This window comes from Eublepharis macularius, chromosome 5 (assembly GCF_028583425.1).
Source record: "Eublepharis macularius isolate TG4126 chromosome 5, MPM_Emac_v1.0, whole genome shotgun sequence".
Classification (NCBI taxonomy): domain Eukaryota; kingdom Metazoa; phylum Chordata; class Lepidosauria; order Squamata; family Eublepharidae; genus Eublepharis; species Eublepharis macularius.
The window spans coordinates 164,414,508-164,441,062 of NC_072794.1; the positions used below are offsets into that span (position 1 = coordinate 164,414,508).

General features: G+C 45.3%; 1 protein-coding gene across 1 annotated transcript in view; it reads left to right on the forward strand.

The window, feature by feature from the left end:
• LOC129331074 (DEP domain-containing mTOR-interacting protein-like) overlaps positions 1-25,811 on the forward strand; it is a 47,518-nt gene extending 21,707 nt beyond the window's left edge. The window contains exons 4-9 of the mRNA XM_054981406.1: positions 8,668-8,846; positions 16,768-16,953; positions 18,640-18,780; positions 19,654-19,724; positions 21,969-22,073; positions 25,686-25,811. Coding sequence (XP_054837381.1) covers positions 8,668-8,846; positions 16,768-16,953; positions 18,640-18,780; positions 19,654-19,724; positions 21,969-22,073; positions 25,686-25,811 — 808 coding nt within the window. The remainder of the gene's footprint in view (positions 1-8,667; positions 8,847-16,767; positions 16,954-18,639; positions 18,781-19,653; positions 19,725-21,968; positions 22,074-25,685) is intronic.
• Positions 25,812-26,555: the final 744 nt, after the last annotated feature.

A 26,555-nucleotide genomic window follows, 5' to 3' on the forward strand; every position in this document is an offset into this window, starting at 1 on the left:
TTAGACAACATGGAGCACTGGTGGTACATAGGCGTACATATTTAAAGCTGCAGATAATATATAAGGCAAAAATAGTGATGAAGTCTATGGTCCCCAACTCGTTAGTGAAGCATCTGAGACCCCATCCCTACAATAGAGCCATCCCATTTGAGTAAAAAGCCTGGTGAATGTCAACTCAGAAAATAGTAAAATGGTTTTGTGGGCTAATCTAGAGCTTTAATTCTTTTGGGGGTGGTGGTAGTTATGGGAATAGAAAGGGACTTGAGGTGAACCACCCTGTCCATACTAACCTGGATAAGCCAAGTGTCTGACTTGGCATAAGGCCGCTTCATGCATTACTTCTCCACCTAATTCATCATTACCTTATGGAACTCCCTTTTGGGATATGAGGATATGGGCACTGGCTTAGAGTGCCTGAGAAAGAAGTTAGACAGATTGATCTATGAATAGCATTTTGCCATGATACTAAATGGAACTTTCACGTTTGGTTGCAGTCTACCTCTGAATATCAGTTCCTGGTAGGGTCACCAGGTTGAGCCTAGCACAAGCAAGAAGGTTGGGGGTGGGGACATGGGAGGGTGCTATAACAAATGTGACAGTCACTTACATGGAAAACCTGATGGCAGGTAGTTCTAGGAATCTATCCAGGGATAGGGGTCCAAGGGGCTACCTCCCGCCTGCCGTTTCAAGTGCTGCTTACAGCCACTCAAACCCCTAGCAGGCCTCCTGGAAGGATAGCCCTTAGCCCTCCTGTTGAGACTCACCAGTCTCCGGGTTCTTTTCCAACCTGGGGGACTCTGCACACACTTGGTCAGACACTCACAGACACAAGGCTTATATAAAGACATTTATTACTTCAGAAGAATGTATGCAAGTAGCAGGAACCACTCTACTAAGGCACAAGCAAAGGGCATTTAAAACAATAAAAGCTTGTCTATTGTAACTATAGCTGACTAACTAAAACATAAAGCTGGCTAACTTAGCATTGCTCTGAGGAAAACCTGAGGCTTATACCCACTAACATACTCCTTAAACTATACCAGGCAGGTCTGGTCGTCAGGCCTGGCATGGAGCAAAAATCTCCCTCATGCTGATGGAAAAGTCGCCTGGAGCCACCTGAGGGCTGAGAGGAGCCAGCATCCCCCTCTCAGATTCCTAGCCAATCAGAGGTGCCGTCAATCCGCGTTGCTAGGCGGGAACTGAGATAAGACTCCCTTGTTTCTCAAGGCCCCCCCCCCCCTCTCGGCAACAGCTTGCAGGTGCGGTTAATTAGCTGAGCCAGACATTCTGCTCCCAGGATGTTAAGCTAGAACTGGGCCTGTGGAAACTTAGAAGCCTGAACCAATACAGGCAATGGACTTAAAGGGGCTCTGCTAGACAGAATCATTGGAAATTTTATGGCTTTACCATAGAGTTTCTGGTGATTCCTAGAGCTAAAAGCCGTCACTATCAGCTTTTCCCTGGAACACGATATTTTCAGGCTCACTAATGTGCTGGTTTATAAGCAGTGTGTGTGTGTGTGGGGGGGGCAATTAGAGTTCCCCTATCCCCATCAGGGGCTTGGCAGCCATGCTTATTTCTCGCTTTCTGGAAGGCTTTCCTGGCTGCCATTGGCTGGCTGCCATGAGATGCTGGAATAGATGGGCCTGATGCCTATTTCGTCCCAAGTCTGGGAGAAGCCATTCAAGAAGGGAGGGAGGGAGGGAGGGAGGGAGGGGAGGGAAGGGAAGGGAAGACAGGGCCAGCCAGGTGCCAATGCCCTACTTGAAGAGTGATATGAGGAAATGCAATGCAAGTGCCTGTCGTTTTGGTGCTCAATCAGAAATGGCTCTAACTGGGAAGAGCCACCTGAGGTTCCCCCCTGAAAACTGTCTTCGGAAGAATGATCACAGCATGAAAAATCAGTTCTGCTTAGAGGGAAAAAAGAGAAACTGCTCAAGTTTGTAGGCTTGGTGCTCCCTCTTGTGGCCATACCCATATTCCAGTTGTGCATGAGAAAAGCTGTTCTGAATTTAACGACCTGAAGTGCTACTGCTGAAGATCTGAATTTTCGAGGGCTTGTTGGGATGGGAAATCGTGAGTTTCTGCTATCCTTTTCAGAGATGGTATCGTATAATTGCTCAGTGAGTGAGGTATTCTCTAGGAGGAGGACAGAACTAGCTGCTTTTAGGTAATCCATGCTCTCTCTTATCCCCCATCTCCAATATGGGACAATTGGAAAGAAACCATCAGTACAGGGTAGTGGTTAGAAAGTATCAGACTTAGATCTGGGAGAACTAGAGTCAAAGCTCTACTGTGGCCTACATTACAGGTAGGGATGCCAACTCTGCATTAGGAAATTCATGGAGATTTAGAGTTGGAGTCTGGGGAAGGCGGGAGTTGAGGACAAGACGGTATAATGCCATTGAGTCCATCTTCCAAAGAAGCCATGTTTTCCCAGGGGGACCTGATCTCTGTGGTTTGGAGATCAATTGTAATTCCAGGAAATCACCAGGCTCCACCTGCTGGTTGGCAACTCGACTTACAGGCATATTATAAAAATTGCAAGATTCTGTGAGGCGCTTTGAACTCTGAAAGTATTAGGTAAAAATTAAAAAGTGAAATGGTTATACAGTGAAAATGTAGCTCAAATGAGGAAACTTCAGGCAGGGAAACCAGTGTGAGGGTTTAAATGTTTGAGCATAATTGTCTGTAACAATTAGGGGTGTGCAAGCCAAAAATTTTCGGCTATAGCCGAAAGTAGAAAGCCGAAAGAAGATTCTCTATCGTTAAAGCCGAAAGCCGAAACAAGAATCTCTTTCGGCTTTCGGCTTTCGGGATTCTTTCGGCATTATTTCGGCATTCTTTCGGCTTTTTTCTATGGGAAAATGCCCCCGTCTTCCAGGACGCCTGGAGGAGGCATTTTCCCACCGAATAAGCCCAAAATTTGTGGGGACCTTCCTCTAACCCTTCTCTAACAACCACCCAAGTTTCAGACAGATTGAACTTTGGGGGGCCATGTTATGGCCCCCCAAAGCAGGTCCCCCCATCCTCCCATAAGAAAGCGAAGGAGCAGCATATTGTTAGCATGCTGCTGCTCATCTTTCTTCATTATTTCCTATGGGGAAAAATGAAGAGGCAGGCTTCCTTTGCCAGGGGTGGCATTTTGCATGCAAAATGCCCCCTCACCCTCAGGGGCCCTTCTCCCACCCTTCCCCCCACCCCCCACCCAGGCTCAGACTGCTCCCACTTGGGGGGCCATTTCATGGCCTCCCCAAGTAGGTGCTCTAATCTCTACCACTGACAGCTGGGGGAGGCTTGTGTTGCCAGGGGTGGCATTTTGCATGCAAAATGCCCCCCAACCCTCTGGGGCCCTTCTCCCACCCCTCCTCCCACCCCCCACCAAGGCTCAGACTGCTCCCACTTGGGGGGGCATTTCATGGCCTCCCCAAGTAGGTCCTCTCAGCCCCTAAAGTCCACCCCTTACAGCCCCACACAAACCCAATTCCCCCCCAGCTGCCACACACAGACCCAAATCCCCACATTAGCCCCTCACAGACCCAAATCCACCCCCACCTGCCCCACACCCATAACCCCAGGAACAGGCTGGCAAAGGCCAGCCCTCTCCCTTTGTTCCCTATGCTGGGAACTTCTAAACTCTCTTTCCCTGGGCAATTCTGCACAGCCCAGGGGTGCCACAATGGTGGGCACACTTCTGAGTGCCAGCTGGTCCCTGTGAAAGAGCACCTGAACCACAGACACCCTCCCTCAAATTCCCCCCCCCCCACCTACAGAGATGGCTGGCCAGCCAGCCCCATTGTTCCCTATGATGGGAACCAACTGCACAACGAAGAATAAAACAAGAACAACACAAAATAAAGTTTTAATTTTTTTTTCTCCCTTCCAAAGTACAAGTAGGCAAAGCATTATGACACATTACACCAGCAGTCCCCCACACAGAAAAATTAAAACAAAACTCACTTAACATCAGAGAATCACAAAACACGATTCCTGTCAAAAACACTTTATTTCTTGAACAGCTTTAGTTACACAGCAGGGGGGAACACCAAAGGGCATGGCAGCACTATCTTACACAAAAATAACACAACTCACTTAACATCAGAGAATCACAAAACACAATTCCTGTCAAAAACACTTTATTTCTTGAACAGCTGTAGGCTACACAGCAGGGGGGAACACCAAAGGGCATGGAAGCAGTATCTTACACAAAAATAACACAACTCACTTCACATTAAAGAATCACCCCAAAAAATTGCTCTCAAAAGCACTTTATTTCTGTAACTGCTTTAGGTTACACAGTAGGAAGGCACCACAGAGCAGGAAAGCAGTGTACTACACAAAAATAACACAACTCACTTCACATCAGAGAATCACACAAACACAATTGCTGTCAAAAACGGTGAAGTGGGTTGTATTATTTTTTGTAGTACATTGCTATCATGCCCTGTTGTGCCCTCCTACTGTGTAACCTAAAGCTGTTCAAGAAATAAAGTGTTTTTGCCAGGAATTGTGTTTTTGTGATTCTCTGATGTTAAGTGAGTTGTGTTATTTTTGTGTAAGATAGTGCTGCCATGCCCTTTGGTGTTCCCCCCTGCTGTGTAACCTAAAGCTGTTCAAGAAATAAAGTGTTTTTGACAGGAATTGTGCTTTGTGATTCTCTGATGTTAAGTGAGTTGTGTTATTTTTGTGTAAGATAGTGCTGCCATGCCCTTTGGTGTTCCCCCCTGCTGTGTAACCTAAAGCTGTTCAAGAAATAAAGTGTTTTTGACAGGAATCGTGGTTTGTGATTCTCTGTTGTTAAGTGAGTTGTGTTATTTTTGTGTAAGATAGTGCTGCCATGCCCTTTGGTGTTCCCCCCTGCTGTGTAACCTAAAGCTGTTCAAGAAATAAAGTGTTTTTGACAGGAATCATGCTTTGTGATTCTCTGTTGTTAAGTGAGTTGTGTTATTTTTGTGTAAGATAGTGCTGCCATGCCCTTTGGTGTTCCCCCCTGCTGTGTAACCTAAAGCTGTTCAAGAAATAAAGTGTTTTTGACAGGAATCATGCTTTGTGATTCTCTGATGTTAAGTGAGTTGTGTTATTTTTGTGTAAGATAGTGCTGCCATGCCCTTTGGTGTTCCCCCCTGCTGTGTAACTAAAGCTGTTCAAGAAATAAAGTGTTTTTGACAGGAATCATGCTTTGTGATTCTCTGATGTTAAGTGAGTTTTGTTTTAATTTTTCTGTGTGGGGGACTGCTGGTGTAATGTGTCATAATGCTTTGCCTACTTGTACTTTGGAAGGGAGAAAAAAAATTTAAAACTTTATTTTGTGTTGTTCTTGTTTTATTCTTTGTTGTGCAGTTGGTTCCCATCATAGGGAACAATGGGGCTGGCTGGCCAGCCATCTCTGTAGGTGGGGGGGGGGGGAATTTGAGGGAGGGTGTCTGTGGTTCAGGTGCTCTTTCACAGGGACCAGCTGGCACTCAGAAGTGTGCCCACCATTGTGGCACCCCTGGGCTGTGCAGAATTGCCCAGGGAAAGAGAGTTTAGAAGTTCCCAGCATAGGGAACAAAGGGAGAGGGCTGGCCTTTGCCAGCCTGTTCCTGGGGTTATGGGTGTGGGGCAGGTGGGGGTGGATTTGGGTCTGTGAGGGGCTAATGTGGGGATTTGGGTCTGTGTGTGGCAGCTGGGGGGGAATTGGGTTTGTGTGGGGCTGTAAGGGGTGGACTTTAGGGGCTGAGAGGACCTACTTGGGGAGGCCATGAAATGCCCCCCCCAAGTGGGAGCAGTCTGAGCCTTGGTGGGGGGTGGGAGGAAGGGTGGGAGAAGGGCCCCTGAGGGTGAGGGGGCATTTTGCATGCAAAATGCCACCCCTGGCAAAGGAAGCCTTCTTCTTCATTTTTTCCCCATAGGAAATAATGAAGAAGATGAGTAGCAGCATGCTAACAATATGCTGCTCCTTCGCTTTCTTATGGGAGGATGGGGGGACCTGCTTTGGGGGGCCATAACATGGCCTCCCAAAGTCCAATCTGTCTGAAACTTGGGTGGTTGTTAGAGAAGGGTTAGAGGAAGGTCCCCACCAATTTTGGGCTTATTCGGTGGGAAAATGCCTCCCCCAGACGTCCGGGAAGACGGAGGCATTTTCCCATTGAAAAGCCGAAAGAAAGCCGAAAGAATCCCGAAACGTTTCGGCTTTTTTCTTTTGGCTACCCGAAACGTTTCGGCATTCCCCGAAACGTTTCGGCATTCCCCGAAAGAAGCCGAAACACTTTTGTTTCGGCATTCTTTCGGCATTCTGAATGCCGAAACGCACATCCCTAGTAACAATTGTTATTACCATAGTAGGAGATCCAGAGGAGTTAGCCACGTTAGTCTGTAGTAGCAAAATAGAAATGAGTCCAGTAGCACCTTTAAGACTAACCAGGGAATTCCAGCCCATCATAGGACGTTGATTTTTTATATGACTGCAGCAGCTAGACTTTTGTATGCGCAGAAATGGAAAGTACAAGAAGTACCAACTATTGAAGATTGGATCTACAAATTGCTGTATATGGCTGAAATGGACAAGATGACAAGAAAACTGAGAGATCTGGACTCAGGGCAGTTCAACACAGACTGGGAGAAGCTGAAACAATACCTGGAGAAGAAATGGGAGGTGGGAGGAAAACTGTGGCAGTTTGAGAACTACTGAAATATAATAAAAGTATAAAAGAGAGGGGTGACTTTACCGGGGGAGGAAGAGAAATGTGAATTTATAAGCAGTTAGATTAATTGATTGAGATATATATAGATATGTATAGGTCAACTGATAGAGAATAATTAATGATAAGGTTTAAACATGAGGATTGACTAACTAACAATATTTTCTTTCTTTGACAAGATTTATATGCACCAAACTGAATGTATAGAAGAGTTAAATTGATTGAGTATCTGAGGAGTTATATAGAATTACCATAAAAAGTTGAAATGAGTAATATATAGAGAACAAATCAAATTGTTTGATTTAAATGTGGGAAATTTTTATGGTTTATGATATATAGGTTTATATAGAATTATTCAAAACTGGAAAATGGGATAAATTGTTTATCTAAAGACGTATAGTTTGGGTGTATAATAATTAAAGGAGTTAATGATGCACTGCTTAATATAATGGAGAATGTATATCTGTTTTAGACAGAGGAATTTAATAGAAGTAAGGGAAAAGGGACAGAGGGTGGGAAAGCTGTTGGAAGTCAACAAAAGGGGGGGAAAGGGAGGGGGTTAGAAACGAAAAATTAGGGGAAAATTGATTGTAATGTAAAAATAAAAATGTTCTAACCCAATAAAAAATTTTTCAAAAAAAAAAAAAAAAGACTAACCAGGGGTCATTTCGTAGAAAAAGAGCTGGAGGAACTCATTAGCATAACTCATTAGCATATGCCACGCCCCTTGACACCACTGGAAGTGTGTCATTAGCATAACTGATTTGCATATGCCACACCCCCTGACATCACCTATCCTGGCTGTTTTGGACCCAATCCTGGCCATTCAGGGCCGAAATTGGGCCCAAAATGGCAAAAAGGGGCTGAAAATGGCCGAAAAGGGGCCCAAAATGGTCAGGGTTGGGCTGCTGCTGAGCGGGAGAGGAATCCACCACCCATCAGAGGCCCGATCCGGGCCATTTCGCCCCCAATCCAAGATGAAACGGGTCCCAAATGGCTGAGAGTCAGGTGGGCGGGGCCACCTGACGTGGGAACTGCCGGAACTGCGTTCCTGTGCATTCCCCCTCAAAACGAGCCCTGAGACTAACCAACTTTACTGTAGCATAAGCTTTCGAGAACCACAATGATGCATATGACGAAGAGAACTGTAGTTCTCGAAAGCTTATGCTACAGTAAAGTTGGTTAGTCTTAAAGGTGCTACTGGACTCTTTCCTATTTTGCATAGTAGGAGAAAGTGACTGGCTATAGCCAATATGGCATATACAACCCCAATTTATTTATTTATTTCTTTCTTTCTTTCTTTCTTTCTTTCTTTCTTTCTTTCTTTCTTTCTTTCTTTCTTTCTTTCTTTCTTTCTTTCTTTCTTTCTTTCAGGGAATATTTTTGTCTGTATAAATTATGCAAATTAGCAATATTTACATTAGTGATTTCATCTTGTATCAATTATTATGTTAGGAAATGTATGCACCTACACCTTACCCCTTCCCCCCTCTCATGTGTTTTGTGATTTCAGTTGTCAGTGCCCACACATATTCAAGCTGAACATCTTTGCCTTAAGGGCCAGAAACTTGCCATTTACAAATAACCCCACTAAAAGTAGAGATGCTCAGGAATGGATAACAAATTATGTGCCTGAAATTCGGTCCGTGAGCTCTATAGTCACAGCCTGCACTTTCAAAATAATCATATGGTACAGCTTTCTTGGGACTGTGCCATTTTGAAATCCATGTACGGGGTGGGCTGCATGACCGCTTCATAAAAACAAACCCTCCTGTGCCTTGAAAACTAGTACAACAGGGAAAAAGCTAGCCTAGAACACTACTTCTTGAGTTGCAGGTTTTTAGAAATTGTTTAAAACAATAAACATCCCAAAATGCAACCCTCCCCCGTATTTGCAGTGGTCCAGTCCTATGAGGGCTCTATCTTGTGATTTGCATATCGTCTCCAATCCATGTCCGTCTTTTATCTTGCCCTTTCTTGAGATCAGGCTGATTAGCATGGAGGACTCGATCCTGAAGGCAAGAGAGGAGAACTCAGTGAAGTACCAAAGAACCTTCCTGGGCTGCGAAATGGTTGACTGGCTGATCCAGGAAGGAGAGACGGCAAACCGCAAAGAGGCAGTCGAGCTTTGCCAAACCTTACTTGAGCACGGGATTATCCAGCATGGTATGTGGAAGGGAACCTTGTAAAGTGGTGGACATGGAAGTTACAAGTTGTTGGCAGGGTCAGAAAGGAACCATGAGCTAGTGTGGTGTAGTGGTTAGTGGGTCGGGCTAGGATCCCAGAGATCGGAGTTCAAATCCCAGCTTCGCTGTGAAACTTGCTAAATGTCCTCCCTCTCTTTCCCAGCCTAAACTACCTAGAAAGTAGATGAGGAAGGGATTATTTGGAGCAGAACAGTGGAATATATCATCATCATCATCATCATCATCGATTATTATTATTATTATTATTATTATTATTATTGATCGATACCTTCAACATAATACACCAGTCATAACAGTTGTGGAAAAAAATTGAAAAGTTTGGATAATTGACATTGCAATTGCAGTCGAAGAAAAAGAACAAGAAAAAATGATTAAATATAGAGATCTGGCAAGAGAAACCACCCAACTATGGATGAAGAATACAACAGTAGTCCCCATTGTCATCAGGACACTGGGAAATATTTTGAAAAATTTTGCAGCTTATATGGAAAAACTGCAGCTTTCTGACATAACACCTACAGAACTGCAAAAGACGGCGTTCCTTGGAACAGCGTACATATTACACCGAGACCTGGCTGATACTTAGGTCTCTGGTGGAAACTTGTATCAGCTCAGCAAGGCCAATCAATGATAACATGTGATCTTTATTTATTATTGTGTTATGTGAAATTCGAATGATAACAACAACAGCGCTTATGTACCACTCTTCTAGTGCCTCACCCAGAGCGATGAACAACTATCTTACAACTTTTGTGTAAGATAGTGCTGCCATGCCCTTTGGTGTTCCCCCCTGCTGTGTAACTAAAGCTGTTCAAGAAATAAAGTGTTTTTGACAGGAATCATGCTTTGTGATTCTCTGATGTTAAGTGAGTTTTGTTTTAATTTTTCTGTGTGGGGGACTGCTGGTGTAATGTGTCATAATGCTTTGCCTACTTGTACTTTGGAAGGGAGAAAAAAAATTTAAAACTTTATTTTGTGTTGTTCTTGTTTTATTCTTTGTTGTGCAGTTGGTTCCCATCATAGGGAACAATGGGGCTGGCTGGCCAGCCATCTCTGTAGGTGGGGGGGGGGGGAATTTGAGGGAGGGTGTCTGTGGTTCAGGTGCTCTTTCACAGGGACCAGCTGGCACTCAGAAGTGTGCCCACCATTGTGGCACCCCTGGGCTGTGCAGAATTGCCCAGGGAAAGAGAGTTTAGAAGTTCCCAGCATAGGGAACAAAGGGAGAGGGCTGGCCTTTGCCAGCCTGTTCCTGGGGTTATGGGTGTGGGGCAGGTGGGGGTGGGATTTGGGTCTGTGAGGGGCTAATGTGGGGATTTGGGTCTGTGTGTGGCAGCTGGGGGGGAATTGGGTTTGTGTGGGGCTGTAAGGGGTGGACTTTAGGGGCTGAGAGGACCTACTTGGGGAGGCCATGAAATGCCCCCCCCAAGTGGGAGCAGTCTGAGCCTTGGTGGGGGGTGGGAGGAAGGGTGGGAGAAGGGCCCTGAGGGTGAGGGGGCATTTTGCATGCAAAATGCCACCCCTGGCAAAGGAAGCCTTCTTCTTCATTTTTTCCCCATAGGAAATAATGAAGAAGATGAGTAGCAGCATGCTAACAATATGCTGCTCCTTCGCTTTCTTATGGGAGGATGGGGGGACCTGCTTTGGGGGGCCATAACATGGCCTCCCAAAGTCCAATCTGTCTGAAACTTGGGTGGTTGTTAGAGGAAGGGTTAGAGGAAGGTCCCCACCAATTTTGGGCTTATTCGGTGGGAAAATGCCTCCCCCAGACGTCCGGAAGACGGAGGCATTTTCCCATTGAAAAGCCGAAAGAAAGCCGAAAGAATCCCGAAACGTTTCGGCTTTTTTCTTTTGGCTACCCGAAACGTTTCGGCATTCCCGAAACGTTTCGGCATTCCCCGAAAGAAGCCGAAACACTTTTGTTTCGGCATTCTTTCGGCATTCTGAATGCCGAAACGCACATCCCTAGTAACAATTGTTATTACCATAGTAGGAGATCCAGAGGAGTTAGCCACGTTAGTCTGTAGTAGCAAAATAGAAATGAGTCCAGTAGCACCTTTAAGACTAACCAGGGAATTCCAGCCCATCATAGGACGTTGATTTTTTATATGACTGCAGCAGCTAGACTTTTGTATGCGCAGAAATGGAAAGTACAAGAAGTACCAACTATTGAAGATTGGATCTACAAATTGCTGTATATGGCTGAAATGGACAAGATGACAAGAAAACTGAGAGATCTGGACTCAGGGCAGTTCAACACAGACTGGGAGAAGCTGAAACAATACCTGGAGAAGAAATGGGAGGTGGGAGGAAAACTGTGGCAGTTTGAGAACTACTGAAATATAATAAAAGTATAAAAGAGAGGGGTGACTTTACCGGGGGAGGAAGAGAAATGTGAATTTATAAGCAGTTAGATTAATTGATTGAGATATATATAGATATGTATAGGTCAACTGATAGAGAATAATTAATGATAAGGTTTAAACATGAGGATTGACTAACTAACAATATTTTCTTTCTTTGACAAGATTTATATGCACCAAACTGAATGTATAGAAGAGTTAAATTGATTGAGTATCTGAGGAGTTATATAGAATTACCATAAAAAGTTGAAATGAGTAATATATAGAGAACAAATCAAATTGTTTGATTTAAATGTGGGAAATTTTTATGGTTTATGATATATAGGTTTATATAGAATTATTCAAAACTGGAAAATGGGATAAATTGTTTATCTAAAGACGTATAGTTTGGGTGTATAATAATTAAAGGAGTTAATGATGCACTGCTTAATATAATGGAGAATGTATATCTGTTTTAGACAGAGGAATTTAATAGAAGTAAGGGAAAAGGGACAGAGGGTGGGAAAGCTGTTGGAAGTCAACAAAAGGGGGGGAAAGGGAGGGGGTTAGAAACGAAAAATTAGGGGAAAATTGATTGTAATGTAAAAATAAAAATGTTCTAACCCAATAAAAAATTTTTCAAAAAAAAAAAAAAAGACTAACCAGGGGTCATTTCGTAGAAAAAGAGCTGGAGGAACTCATTAGCATAACTCATTAGCATATGCCACGCCCCTTGACACCACTGGAAGTGTGTCATTAGCATAACTGATTTGCATATGCCACACCCCCTGACATCACCTATCCTGGCTGTTTTGGACCCAATCCTGGCCATTCAGGGCCGAAATTGGGCCCAAAATGGCAAAAAGGGGCTGAAAATGGCCGAAAAGGGGCCCAAAATGGTCAGGGTTGGGCTGCTGCTGAGCGGGAGAGGAATCCACCACCCATCAGAGGCCCGATCCGGGCCATTTCGCCCCCAATCCAAGATGAAACGGGTCCCAAATGGCTGAGAGTCAGGTGGGCGGGGCCACCTGACGTGGGAACTGCCGGAACTGCGTTCCTGTGCATTCCCCCTCAAAACGAGCCCTGAGACTAACCAACTTTACTGTAGCATAAGCTTTCGAGAACCACAATGATGCATATGACGAAGAGAACTGTAGTTCTCGAAAGCTTATGCTACAGTAAAGTTGGTTAGTCTTAAAGGTGCTACTGGACTCTTTCCTATTTTGCATAGTAGGAGAAAGTGACTGGCTATAGCCAATATGGCATATACAACCCCAATTTATTTATTTCTTTCTTTCTTTCTTTCTTTCTTTCTTTCTTTCTTTCTTTCTTTCTTTCTTTCTTTCTTTCTTTCTTTCAGGGAATATTTTTGTCTGTATAAATTATGCAAATTAGCAATATTTACATTAGTGATTTCATCTTGTATCAATTATTATGTTAGGAAATGTATGCACCTACACCTTACCCCTTCCCCCCTCTCATGTGTTTTGTGATTTCAGTTGTCAGTGCCCACACATATTCAAGCTGAACATCTTTGCCTTAAGGGCCAGAAACTTGCCATTTACAAATAACCCCACTAAAAGTAGAGATGCTCAGGAATGGATAACAAATTATGTGCCTGAAATTCGGTCCGTGAGCTCTATAGTCACAGCCTGCACTTTCAAAATAATCATATGGTACAGCTTTCTTGGGACTGTGCCATTTTGAAATCCATGTACGGGGTGGGCTGCATGACCGCTTCATAAAAACAAACCCTCCTGTGCCTTGAAAACTAGTACAACAGGGAAAAAGCTAGCCTAGAACACTACTTCTTGAGTTGCAGGTTTTTAGAAATTGTTTAAAACAATAAACATCCCAAAATGCAACCCTCCCCCGTATTTGCAGTGGTCCAGTCCTATGAGGGCTCTATCTTGTGATTTGCATATCGTCTCCAATCCATGTCCGTCTTTTATCTTGCCCTTTCTTGAGATCAGGCTGATTAGCATGGAGGACTCGATCCTGAAGGCAAGAGAGGAGAACTCAGTGAAGTACCAAAGAACCTTCCTGGGCTGCGAAATGGTTGACTGGCTGATCCAGGAAGGAGAGACGGCAAACCGCAAAGAGGCAGTCGAGCTTTGCCAAACCTTACTTGAGCACGGGATTATCCAGCATGGTATGTGGAAGGGAACCTTGTAAAGTGGTGGACATGGAAGTTACAAGTTGTTGGCAGGGTCAGAAAGGAACCATGAGCTAGTGTGGTGTAGTGGTTAGTGGGTCGGGCTAGGATCCCAGAGATCGGAGTTCAAATCCCAGCTTCGCTGTGAAACTTGCTAAATGTCCTCCCTCTCTTTCCCAGCCTAAACTACCTAGAAAGTAGATGAGGAAGGGATTATTTGGAGCAGAACAGTGGAATATATCATCATCATCATCATCATCATCGATTATTATTATTATTATTATTATTATTATTATTGATCGATACCTTCAACATAATACACCAGTCATAACAGTTGTGGAAAAAAATTGAAAAGTTTGGATAATTGACATTGCAATTGCAGTCGAAGAAAAAGAACAAGAAAAAATGATTAAATATAGAGATCTGGCAAGAGAAACCACCCAACTATGGATGAAGAATACAACAGTAGTCCCCATTGTCATCAGGACACTGGGAAATATTTTGAAAAATTTTGCAGCTTATATGGAAAAACTGCAGCTTTCTGACATAACACCTACAGAACTGCAAAAGACGGCGTTCCTTGGAACAGCGTACATATTACACCGAGACCTGGCTGATACTTAGGTCTCTGGTGGAAACTTGTATCAGCTCAGCAAGGCCAATCAATGATAACATGTGATCTTTATTTATTATTGTGTTATGTGAAATTCGAATGATAACAACAACAGCGCTTATGTACCACTCTTCTAGTGCCTCACCCAGAGCGATGAACAAGTTAGTGTCATTGTTATCCCCACAATACAGCGAGGGAGCTGGGGATGAGAGGAGTGACTTACCCAAGGCCACCTACTGAGCTTGTGGCAGGAGTGGGATTCAAACTAGTAGAGTGCTGATTCACAGCCAAACCACTTAACCACTGTGCTACAGCAAAAAACATGCTAGCTAGATTTTTTCCCCAGGGCATCATGTACTGTAAAAGATGGCAGCATTACCTAATGGATTAAGTACACATCAACTTCAGGCTTTGCATTCTGCAGTCTGGCTGACCCAACACACACTCTATGGTAGAGTCCCTGGAAGACATCAGGCCTTCCCTTCTGGTAATCTTGTAAAGAAAGAGGGTAGCTTTGATTGAATCATGCTCTCTCGCAAGGTCCTGGGAGCTGTTGGAGGAGCAAACCAATTGGCTAAGTAGAAGCAAGAAATCAGAGTACTTACGAGTGGGGAGATTGCACTAGCCACGAGAGCAGTGCTAGCCTGTTAAGGCAAGAACTGGAAGATTTACTGATTGTTTTTGTTTATTTCATTTGTACTCCATCTTTCTCCCCAAAGGGGACTCAGCATGTCTTATGTAATTCTCCTCCATTTTATCCTCATGACAACCCAGCGAGGTAGGTTAGGCCAAGAGGGTACAACTGACCCAAGGTCACCCAAATAAGCTTCCATGGCAGAGGGGGGATTCGAAACTGGGTCTCCCAAATCCTAGTCTATGTTGGGAGATGATCTGGAGGTATTTTTGGTAGGGATTCCATGAGTCTCACTGAATTTTGCCATAAATGTATTTGACTGACAAACTGACCGTGATGAAGGGGGCACTCAAATGAGAGCCAAGCGTCTGGTCTGTTTGGTTCATGCCAAGCAGTCGTGAATGCCTGGTGATTTGTGACCAATTTGATTGTCTATTTTCACAATCGCCTGCTGTGAGCAGTTAGGCATCCATGGTCAGGGAAGGGGGTAGTAAAACTCAATCATGCTGTGTAAGAACGCACGTGTGCGAAAAGCCAGTTGTGCTGTGCTGCATGGTTAGTAAGTGAAACAATCTGCCAGACGCCCACAAAGAGATGGATGAACTATTGAACCAATCCTCAAAAAATCTAGTCTCTGTTTGCAACCAGTAAACAGGACATGAGCTGAACTGGTGGGTGTTTGTGCATGGTCATAAAGAACCAACAGAAACAAAGACATAGTGGTGTAGTGGTGAGTGTTTGGAGAAGCACTAGGGAAGCCCAGGTCAAATCTCCACTCATCCTTGAAGTTCACTGGGTAACCTTGGGCCAGTCACTCCCTGGCAGCCTGACCTACTTCAGAGGGTTGTTGTGAGTCTAAAGTGGAGAAAGAGAGAACCATGTACATCCCCTTGATCTCCATGAAGGAAGAATAGGATATAAGCAGGGGTCATTTCGTAGAAAAAGAACGGCAGGAAAGCATTAGCATAACTCATTAGCATATCTCATTAGCATTTGCCACACACCCTGACATCACCAGAAGTGTGTCAGAAGGCAACACCCACCCCTCAGGCCCCTTTCCCCAAAAATCTCCAGGTATTTCCTGAAAATAAAGCAGAATGAATTGAAGCAGCTTATCCTCCTCTGGAGAGCCAGCCCCAGCAGCCCGGCTTGCACTCACTCACTCACTCTCACAAGTCACGAATGAAAATAAAGCAGCAGAATGAATTGAAGAAGCTTACCCTCCTTTGGAGATCCCGGCCCAGCAGCCCAGCTTGCACTCACTCACTCACTCACTCACTCACTCACTCACTCACTCACTCACTCACTCACTCACTCACGAGTCATGAATGAAAATAAAGCAGCAGAATGAATTGCAGCAGCTTACCCTCCTTTGGAGATCCAGGCCCAGCAGCCCAGTTTGCTCTCTCTCTCTCTCTCTCTCTCATGAGTCACGAATGAAAATAAAGCAGCAGAATGAATTGAAGAAGCTTACCCTCCTTTGGAGATCCCGGCCCGGTAGCCTGGCTTGCACTCTCTCTCTCTCACTCACGAGTCATGAATGAAAATAAAGCAGCAGAATGAATTGAAGCAGCTTACCCTCCTTTGGAGATCCCGGCCCAGCAGCCCAGCTTGCACTCACTCACTCACTCACTCACTCACTCACTCACTCACTCACTCACGAGTCATGAATGAAAATAAAGCAGCAGAATGAATTGAAGCAGCTTACCCTCCTTTGGAGATCCAGGCCCAGCAGCCCAGTTTGCTCTCTCTCTCTCTCTCTCTCTCATGAGTCACGAATGAAAATAAAGCAGCAGAATTAATTGAAGCAGCTTACTCTCCTTTCGAGGGGAGGCAGAGGGGAGGAAAAGGAATCACGTGGGTGGGGCCAAAACCCACGTGACCACTTTTCAGCTCTACTGGAACACTGTTCCGGCACATTCCCCCTCCAAATGAGCCCTGGATATAGGTCATGCAGGAGTCGATGTGGAACTCAAGGAGCGTTCAGCAGGTTTTTCCAAGATAAGGTGTGATGGAACAGTAGGACAGATGGCTGCCGAGTTTCAGATTGCTGGTTCAAGACCCCTGAATCCTCCTACCCCCTGCAGAAGGGGAGAACTACTTCCCAGATCTGCTCCTCACCATCTGTTCCCTCCTCAGTCTCCAGCCAACATTATTTCTACGATGAGAAACTCCTTTATCAGTTCCGCATCAACTTTCGCCGGAGAAGGCGTCTCACGGAGCTGCTGAACGAACACTCGCCCCGGGCTCTTTCGGACAGTCCGGACAGCCCCTTCTGTCTCCGCAAGCTGAATCCGGAGCAGAACAGTTCGAGCTTCTTGTCAGGTAACTGTGGGGGATTGGGGGGTCATTTGCGGGAGGGGACCATGCCTGCCTTTTGCTTCTCCTACATAAACCAGAACAGCCGTTTACAGTGGGGAACTTTTGGGCCCCCAAGCAGGGGCTTAGCCCGTACTGCTGTAGTTAAATGTTTAATTTTTGCTCTTTTTAAAACAAATGAAACAAATTTAAAACAAATTAAATAAACCTCTGTCTTATTGAGATGAGGTTTTTCTTACATCTGTGACTGTTTTCATAACTGATTATGCCATTTCTGTTTTTAAATGTGTTCTTAATGGCTGCTACTAATGAATATTATATATTGAGATATTTCAGCTAAGCAGAGAAGAGAAGCCAAGTGAGATCGGGCCAATAGTCCCTCTAATTCTGCATCCAATATCACAAGGCAGTGAACCAAATGCTCCCAGAAAGCCCAAAGGCAAGCCATGGAGGCCACGCCTCCTCTCTTGCTGCCCCCGCCCCCCTGCACCGGTATTCACAGGTGCCGCAGCTGTTGAACATGGAGATTCCCTTTACTCATTGTGGCTAATAATCATTGATGGGCTTTTCCTTTATGGATTTTCCCAGCTCCCCTTTTAAGCCACTTAGCGGCCATCACTGTATTTTGTAGGGGCGAATTTCACAAACTGATGTTGTGTTAGTAACATTATAAATGCAGTAAACTGCCTTGGGAATGTTAAGGTATATACATATATCAAAATAAATGTAGAGCCCCTCGCCCTGCTCATCAGTTCCCTGCATGACTCCCCCATCCTTCCAGATGCATTTTTCCCCTCCATTCAGTCTATATTCCGGGGCCGTTTCCACATGACTCACCTTCATCCGGAACGTTGTGAAAAACCTGCAGAAGATAGCGTCTTCTCGCGCGAGTTTTGTGCGATGTCGCTCAAAACTCGTGCGAGAAGATGCTATCTTCCGCATTTTTTTCACAACGTTCCGCAGCGTTCCGGATGAAGGCGAGTCATGTGGAAACGGCCCAGGTCTGTATTTCCATTAAGAAGGCTGTCTGGAGGCTGAACGGATAGAAAGCGGCTGGGAAGGAGAGAAACAGAAGTTAATGTGTGCTGGGGGGGGGGGGGGCAAACTAACAGATACAGAAGGGGTGTTTCACTCTCCTCCCCCCCTCTAAAATATCCTTTGCAAATTGTTTCTTCTCACCCCCACTTTACATAGGAGAAGCATTGACTGGCTGGGCAGTTGTACTCTAAAACAAAATATAATGAAAAAGCCACACGCAAATTTAAAATGTTTATGCTCATACATAGATGAATAACCTCAGGTCAAGTGAAACTCATAGCATAGACAAGAGGGGATTGGATAAACATACGGAGCAGAGGTCCATCAGTGGCTATCAGCCACAAGGTATAGCTGGAACTCTCTGTCTAGGGCAGTGATGCTCTGTATTCTTGGTGTGTGTTTGGGCGGGGGCAATCAGTGGGAGGGCTTCTAGTGTCCCTTCCCCACTGGCAGACCTCCTGAGGACACCTGGTTTTTTGGCCACTGTATGACACAGAGTGTTGGACTGGATGGGCCATTGGCCTGAGCCAACATGACTTCTCTTATGTTCTTATGTTCAGGTTTCAGAGACTCAAATTTTACCCAAAGGAGCTAAAATCGAGAGGGTCTGGCTTGATTACTTGTTTCTGTTCAACTCTTGTTTGTCTCTCTCAGTCCAGCCCAATAAGGAAATCAAGACAGTCTCAGCTGTTCGACGAAGTAGTGTTACCTCGCTTGCCGGAGGATCCAGTTCCTATTTCAATATCTCGCCAAGCTTGGGGTTCCTGCCCACTGTTGAATGCAACCCCAAATCTGGTGAGGATTTCTTTTCCCTGCTTACTGTTTTTTCCCAACGAAACTGGAAGTCTAGCCAGGGACAGCTAGAAATCAAGCACTGTCAAAGTGGCGCTAAATAGCCAGTTTGGTGTAGTGGTTAAGAGCGCGGGACTCTAATCTGGAGAGCCGGGTTTGATTCCCCACTCCTCCACTTGAAGCCAGCTGGGTGACCTTGGGTCAGTCACAGCTCTCTCAAAGCTCTCTCAGCCCCACCCACCTCACAGGGTGTTTTGTTGTGGGGATAATATTAACATACTTTGTAAACCCCTCTGAGTGGGTGTTAAGTTGTCCTGAAGGGTGGTATATAAACCAGATGTTGTTATTATTGTTAATCTAAAATACATCCACAAATCTATAGCATCATGTAACAGGATTTCTACAATCACAGCCTCTGTGCGAAAAAAAAGGTTTCTAGTCTTCTTGATTACATGAAACAGAACAACTACAACATACTATGACTTGTTTCTAAAGTGAAAAACCATCTTGGGTTTAAATAACTTATTCCATCACCTAAATCTCAAATCTGCTTGCATGCTCTGCAGTGGATTTCCTTCCGTATTAAACAATAGCCTTCTGCACAGAGCTGTCAGCGCGAAATTGCAGTTGATCTTTTTAATATTGTAGAGGCCAAGGTTGGCCCAGCTGAGATATGTAATTATTCTTCAGTAAAATTGTTTTTGACCTCATCTTGGACGTATCTGGTCTTGCCAGGAACTGCTTGAATGGGAAACCATCTCCGTCCTATCTGGTTGACATTCCTTGTTCATTTCTCCATTTAAGCAGCAGCATTACTCTTTTGCATGCATGATTCTTAGATGGGATCTGATCAATATTTCCCCCCCCCTTTACAAGTGTTAAAGAGGCCCGTCACGAATGAGGAGCTTCTGACCCCAGGGGCGCCGTATATCAAGAAAACGCTCACAGTAAGTGGCCCAGTCCTTATAATGTTACATCAGCGCTATGGCTAAATCCTTTTGGCTGCTCACTGTTGACCAAAGCCTCGCTTAAGTATACCACCAGAAGCATCAAGTACAGCCTGAATGTAAGCAGCAGGGCTGGATCTTGGGTTCCCAGCACCCAGGACAACCCAATTCCGGCTGTTGTCGTGCACGCTCCTGGCTCTGCATGATGACATCACTTCATGACGTCATCATGCAGGGCGGCATGCCGCCAGCAGAGCAGTGGCAGCGCTGGCAGCTGAGAGGCCGCCCACACCACTCACCTGCCGGGCTGAGGGGGCAGCCGGCTTGCCGTGTGCTCCCTGTCCTGCTGGGCAGGCAAATGGCGCGGGTGGCCTCCCAGCCCTCCATGCCACTTGCTTGCCCAGCAGGACGGAGCGTGCGGCAAGCCGGCTGCCCCCTCAGCTGGGCAGGTGAGTGGCATGGAGAGCTGGGAGGCCACCCACACCATTCACCTGCCCAGCAGGACAGGAAGCGCGTGACAAGCTGGCCGCCCCCTCAGCGGGACAGGCGAGTCGTGCGGGCAGCCTCCCAGCTCTCCATGCCATTCACCTGCCCGGCTGAGGGGGCGGTCAGCTTGCCGCACACTCCCTGTCCTCCTGAGCAGGTGAATGGCGTGGGCAGCCACTCAGCTGCCCATGCTGCCGCCACCCTGCTCCTGGTGGCTGGCAGCTGCACCCGGCGCCCCCTCTTTGGTGGCTCCGGGGATAGACTACCCCCCTGTCCCCTTCGATCCGGCCCTGGTAAGCAGAGCCCTGCTGGATTGCAACATGGTCTCTGGTCTGCAGCATCCTGCTTCCAGTTGTGACCAGCCAGTGTGATACAGTGGCTAGAGTGTCAAGCTAGGATCATGGAGTACCAGGTTCAAATCTCTCCTCTGTGGGCATTGCCTGTATTAGCTTAGACTCGTTAGGATGTCACATAGTTCAAGCTCAACGAGATTTGGCTATGTGACCGTACCTGAAGCTAAAGTGGGCATGATCCTTCCTATCTTTTTTTGGCTAAAGGGAGTGTTAAGGGATTTTTCTTATAGAGTTTTAGTCTTTTAATCTTTGTAACTTTGGTTGTCTCAAATAGAATCATGGGACGAGCCTTGGCTGCCTTTGCCCTCTTCCCTTACTTTCATTTTTTCCTGGCCTTGTAGAAATGGCAGCCTAGACAAAGATAGCGAGAGAAGGGTGTTTTCGCAAGCGCCATGATATATTGCAGGACATGGCCTTTGAATATTTTGACTTTGATTCTCCAATACTCTCTTTGTTGTCTCAGGGATGTACCCCTCTTAGTGTGCAAGCAAGACAACAAGAGGTGCCAGAAGGTGTTGAATGTCCCTCCTTCTAGAGTCTCTCTACACAAGACATCTTACCTAGGGACGCTCCAGTGAACCTCATTTCACGTGTCCCCCCTCCAACTTAACATGCACTCATTCACATAGTCACACTTGGCCATTTGCTTTGCCTGAATACATTCACCTGTTCAATATCAGTTCCTCCTCAACTGCTTAAAGCATCCCAGTTTTCCACAGCTCCCACATCCATTCATTGAAATGCAGATCTTGACACTTTCTCACACCTTAAAGAAAAGTAGATTGGCAAGTCAGAGGAGCGTACAGGACTTGTTCTCACAGCAAAAACAGAGATGAATTGGTGTTTTGCCCTCCAGACTCAGTTGCAGATGCCATCACACAAAGGGAGCTCCCGTGAAAGTGGCATTCACATGTGCCAAGCAAGAACAACCTGTGCTTGAATTGAGGACTCACATAAAATCCTGTCATTCCTCTGTCCCTTCCTTCCTTCCTCTCTCTTTCTCTCTCCCTCTCTTCAGTAAAGTTGCAAATCAGGGAAACACATTTTAAACAGTATGACTGAGACTGGCAGGGAAAGCTTATTTGTATTTGAAATAATTTTTACTCTGGCTTTGCAAATACAAGGCATATGTTATCAGGTAGCAGGGAGGGAGAATGAGAAAATGCATTCTGTCGTTCACTAGTCTTGCAACCAACCCAATATCCTGAATTATGTGTATTCAGCTATTTTTAAAAGACCAAAACCACACACCTCCCGCAAGGCTGCCTCCTCCATCTTTGCTGCCAAGTATCTAATTTGTTAGGATTTTGGCTTTGTGAAAGGATTTCTTGCTTTGCTTTGGTCCAAAGGAGCAGTTCTGCATGGCAGTTGCAAAAGTCTCGTGTTCCCTTTTTTTTGCTTTCAGATTGTAGGAGATGCAGTTGGTTGGGGATTCGTGGTCCGTGGAGGTCAGCCATGCCACATCCAGGCTGTGGACCCAGGCGGGCCAGCTGCTGCTGCTGGCATGAAGGTACCAATTAAGTGGAGTTTCATAAATGCAGCTACCCTTTCATAGATAACACCATTGGTCACATAGTGAATTGTTGACCAGACCCCAAAATTCATTCATTCATTCATTCAAATAAGATTTTATTAATACAATAATACATTCATAACATGACAAGAACAAGAACAACTAAGGTGATGTGCAAAAGCCATTAACAACCATACATCTAATAACTGTTTTCTCAAGAAAGGGTAGACTAAGGTCCATAAAGTAGGTATTCAGAGTGGTTCCTATGAATTCTTTAAATAAATCTTGACCAAGAAGAATTATAAATCCAGATTAATAATCGTTTGGTATGGAAGCTTTGTTAATAACAGGGCATTATTTGACAGAAAGTCCAGAAATGGTTTCCATTTTGCATAGAAATTCATTCATTCATTCATTCATTCATTCATTCATTCATTCATTCATTCATTCATTCATTCATTCATTCATTCATTCATTCATCTATATTCCGCCTTTCTCACTGAGACTCAAGGCTGATTACATAGTGTGAGATTAGTACAATCAGTGGCAAGGACAAGGGCAGGCATTTCCATACAGTGTCAAGAACATTTCCATAAACAATGTCATAGGGTAAATGAACACAAATTTACAAAGACAGAGCATTAGCAAGGATCCAATAGGGGGTTGAAGAACTGCTGAAACAGAACGTAATAAATTCTAGGACTTACATTAAACAACATGAAGCACAGGTAGTATATAGATCCAGAGGAGTTAGCTGTGTTAGTCTACAGTAGCAAAATTGAAGAGTCCAGTAGCACCTTTAAGACTAACCAACTTTACTGTAGCGTAAGCTTTCGAGAATCACAGTTCTCTTCGTCAGATGCACAGACCCTCCACACATCTGATGAACAGAACTGTGATTCTCGAAAGCTTATGCTACAGTAAAGCTGGTTAGTCTTAAAAGTCATAGAATCATAGAGTTGGAAGGGGCCATACAGACCATCTAGTCCAATCCCCTGTCCAGTGCAGGATCAGCCTAAAGCATCTCTGACAAGGTGCTACTGGACTCTTTTCGATTTAGGTAGTATATAGGAGTACATATTTTAAAGCAACAGATAATATGTAACACAACATAATGGTGAAGTCTATGGTTCCTAACTCATTAGCGAAACATCTGGGACTCCTTTTCCTACAATACTGCCCTCCTAGCTGAGGAAAAAAACTTTTTCGAATAATTCGGTTTTGCATCGTTTGCGGAAAGCCAGGAGGGTGGGGGCTCTCCTGACCTCCTCAGGCAGGCCGTTCCATAGGGCAAGCCGTTCCACCACGGAGAAAGCCTGTGTACAGGTTACTGTTGATTTCACAGGCTGGCATCTGCAAGAGGCCCTGTTTGGATGAGTGAAGCTGCCGTGGAGGGACATGGGGAGGAAGGTGGTCCTGTAGGTATGCTGGACCAAGGCCATGACATCGCTCTCTCCCAAGGAAAGAAGGCTGGACTGTCTCTACAGCAGCGGCTCCAAAATTAACCCACATAAAACAGAGCATATTGTCTTCCTCTCCCCAGCAACCCTGAGAGGAAGGGGCAGGAACAGCTCTTGATGGACAGAGACTGGGAGAAGAGTCAGCAAAACAACGTAGGCCAAGGAGATTCCCCAAGCCCTGTTCCTGCTGAGCTCACAGAAAGTCCAGATCTTCCCTCTATCCTCTGACAATCATTCTTGACGGAGTTGTGATTCTGAACCTATTTTGGGAGGGAGGTGTGTGATCTGAGAGGCTGCCCCCAAATTGGGATGCGTTGCAGGTTGTACAGCTGCCTCGTAGCACCTGGAAAACTGATGGTGCTAGCAGTATGCAACTTAATTCAACGAACAAATCCTCTCGGTGCCTACTCTAGCATGAAAGGTGAGGAATGCCACCTGAGACCGCTGAACCAAAACTAAACGGTTTTTGCTCTTTTTGACTGACTCTCAGCTCTTTAGGAATGAAGGAAATGGATGGCTTTTCTGCTCGAAGGAAAAGAGAGAGAGAAAGGAGCGCTCCGTACAGATGCGGTGTTAACATCTTTTCAGTTGCTTTCAGGAATTTTTGAAATAACGAGATTCTTTAAGAAGTTCTTTTACGGATTAGGAGAAATATTAGCTGGGGGTTTGAGAAGCAGCACGGAGGGGAGGGAAAGTGATTTGAAAAATTATTCTCACTCATACACACACTCTCTTGCCGTTCTACCATCTTACCTTAAGAAGGAGTTGAAGCAGGTCATTTCCCCATCTCGCTCTTGTTTTATCTATTCCCAGCGGCCCACGATATTCCAGTCTCCAGGAGCATGCCCAGACCTCATCAGCCTGCTTTTTAGAATGTTTTTCTTTTGGTTAATCTCCAATTGACTGGTGGAATGGCATTCTATAGTCCGACCTCATCAGATCTCAGAAATTAAACTCAGTCAGTACTTGGATGGGGGACCACCAGGGCTTTTTTTCAGCAGGGACGTGGTGGAATGGAGTTCCGGCACCTCTTAAAAACGGCCGCATAGCTGGTGGCCCCGCCCCCTGATCTCCAGACAGTTTAGATTGCCCTCCGCGCCGCTCAGCAGCACGGAGGGCAATCTAAACTCCCCTCTGTCTGGAGATCAGGGGGTGGGGCCACCGGCCATTTGACCATTTTTGCCGAGGGCAATTTAAACTTTAAAAAACTCCCCCCTTGTTCCAGCTGACCCAAAGTGATGTCATTGTGCGGCCTTGAGTTCCACCACTGAGTTCCACCACCTCTTTTCCCAGAAAAAAAGCCCTGGGGACCACCAAGGAAGACTCTGCAGAGGAAGGCTCTGGAAAAATAATAATGTTTGATTTATATACCGCCCTTCAAGACAACTTAACGCCCACTCAGAGCAGTTTACAAAGTATGTTGTTATTATCCTCACAGCAACAATCACCCTGTGAGGTGGTTGGAGTCGAGAGAGCTCCGAGAGAGCTGTGACTGACCCAAGATCACCCAGCTGGCTTCAAGTGGAGAAATGGGGAATCAAACCTGGTTGTCCAGATTAGAGTCCTGCTGTTTTTAACCACTGCACCAAAGAAGTGTCCATATTTGAGGACATGGCCTCACCTTTCAGCCAGTTGACTGAGTCTGCGTAGGACTAGCAGCAGTAAGTGCCATGAGAGGAGAGGAGCAGAATTGTGTGAGCTCCGGCAGCCAGACTCAGACTTTGCCAGATCGGGGTCAGGGGAGGCTTCCTCTAGCAGTGGCCTGCTGGGAATTTCCTGGTAACTTCAAGAGCTAGTCCACTCTTGCTCAAAAGGGGCAACCCTCTTGAGATATTTTCCTCAGTGTGACATTTTTGTAAGTCCTCCAAAGAAACCACTGTAGGGATATTGAAAGATGAGCTTTACAAATTTGTCTCTGGTTTCATTGTATGTGAAATTGGGTGGTGTTTCCAGGGAAGTATGAAACCTGAAGTGTAGGGGGTGGGGGGTGAGGAGAAAGAAACTGGATTTAGGTGAATGCTTCTAACCTACCTCTTGACAGCCCCACAGGTGTTTCATTAGAACAACTTTGTTTCACTTCAAATATTCACTTCAGGTGACATGTTAGTGGAACTCAAGGAGTAACCTCTCCTCCTTTCTCTCACTTTAGGTATGCCAGTTTGTGTATTCTGTGAACGGGATATATGTTTTACACTTGGACTACCAGACCATCAGTAGCCTTATTATGACAGGACCGCGAACTCTTGTGCTGGAAATTATGGAAGCTGTTGAATGAACGAATGGAAAAAAAAATAAACACGCACATTCCCATCCTTCACTTCCTTGAGCCCAGTGTTATTTGTCTGAGATTGGACAACCATTTCATCCACGGTGGAGGGGCCATTTTGCAAAGTACCACTTCTAAAGCCAGAAAGAAACAAGAAACAACGAGGAGTGAGTCCCGCAGTTGCTGAGGTTGGTTGGTTGAAGACGGAAACATCAAGAATATCTTTCCCTATGGAGAAAAGGAGTTAAAAGAAGACCATAGACTCTGTTTACAAAAGTAATACTGATTGAATAAGCATAACTTCTGAAGGGTGTGCTCATGAGAATGTTACCAACATAGCACTTTCCACCTCTTCCCATAATGCCTCTGTCTGCCGAAGAGAAAAGTGTCATTTCCTGTCCAACAAGCATAAGATAATTGAGATGTCTTGTTGGTCTCTCTATGACCCAATGTTATGCTTCCTTTGCAGCTAGCTGTCTGCTGCACAGATGGATAGAAAATCCCACATTTCATTATGTGCATTCATTCTACTCTTCAACCAAACTTTACGAGTAGTTCTGTTTATCCATATCTGGTGAGAATTATCTGAGATCATAAAATCGTAGGGTTGGAAGGGACCTCCAGGATCATCTAGTCCAACCACCCGTACAGTGCGGGAAGTTCACAACTACCTGCCCCCAGTCCCCCAGTGACCCCTGCTCCATGCCCAGAAGATGGCAAAAAAAAACCCAACACCCTCCAGGATCCCTGGAC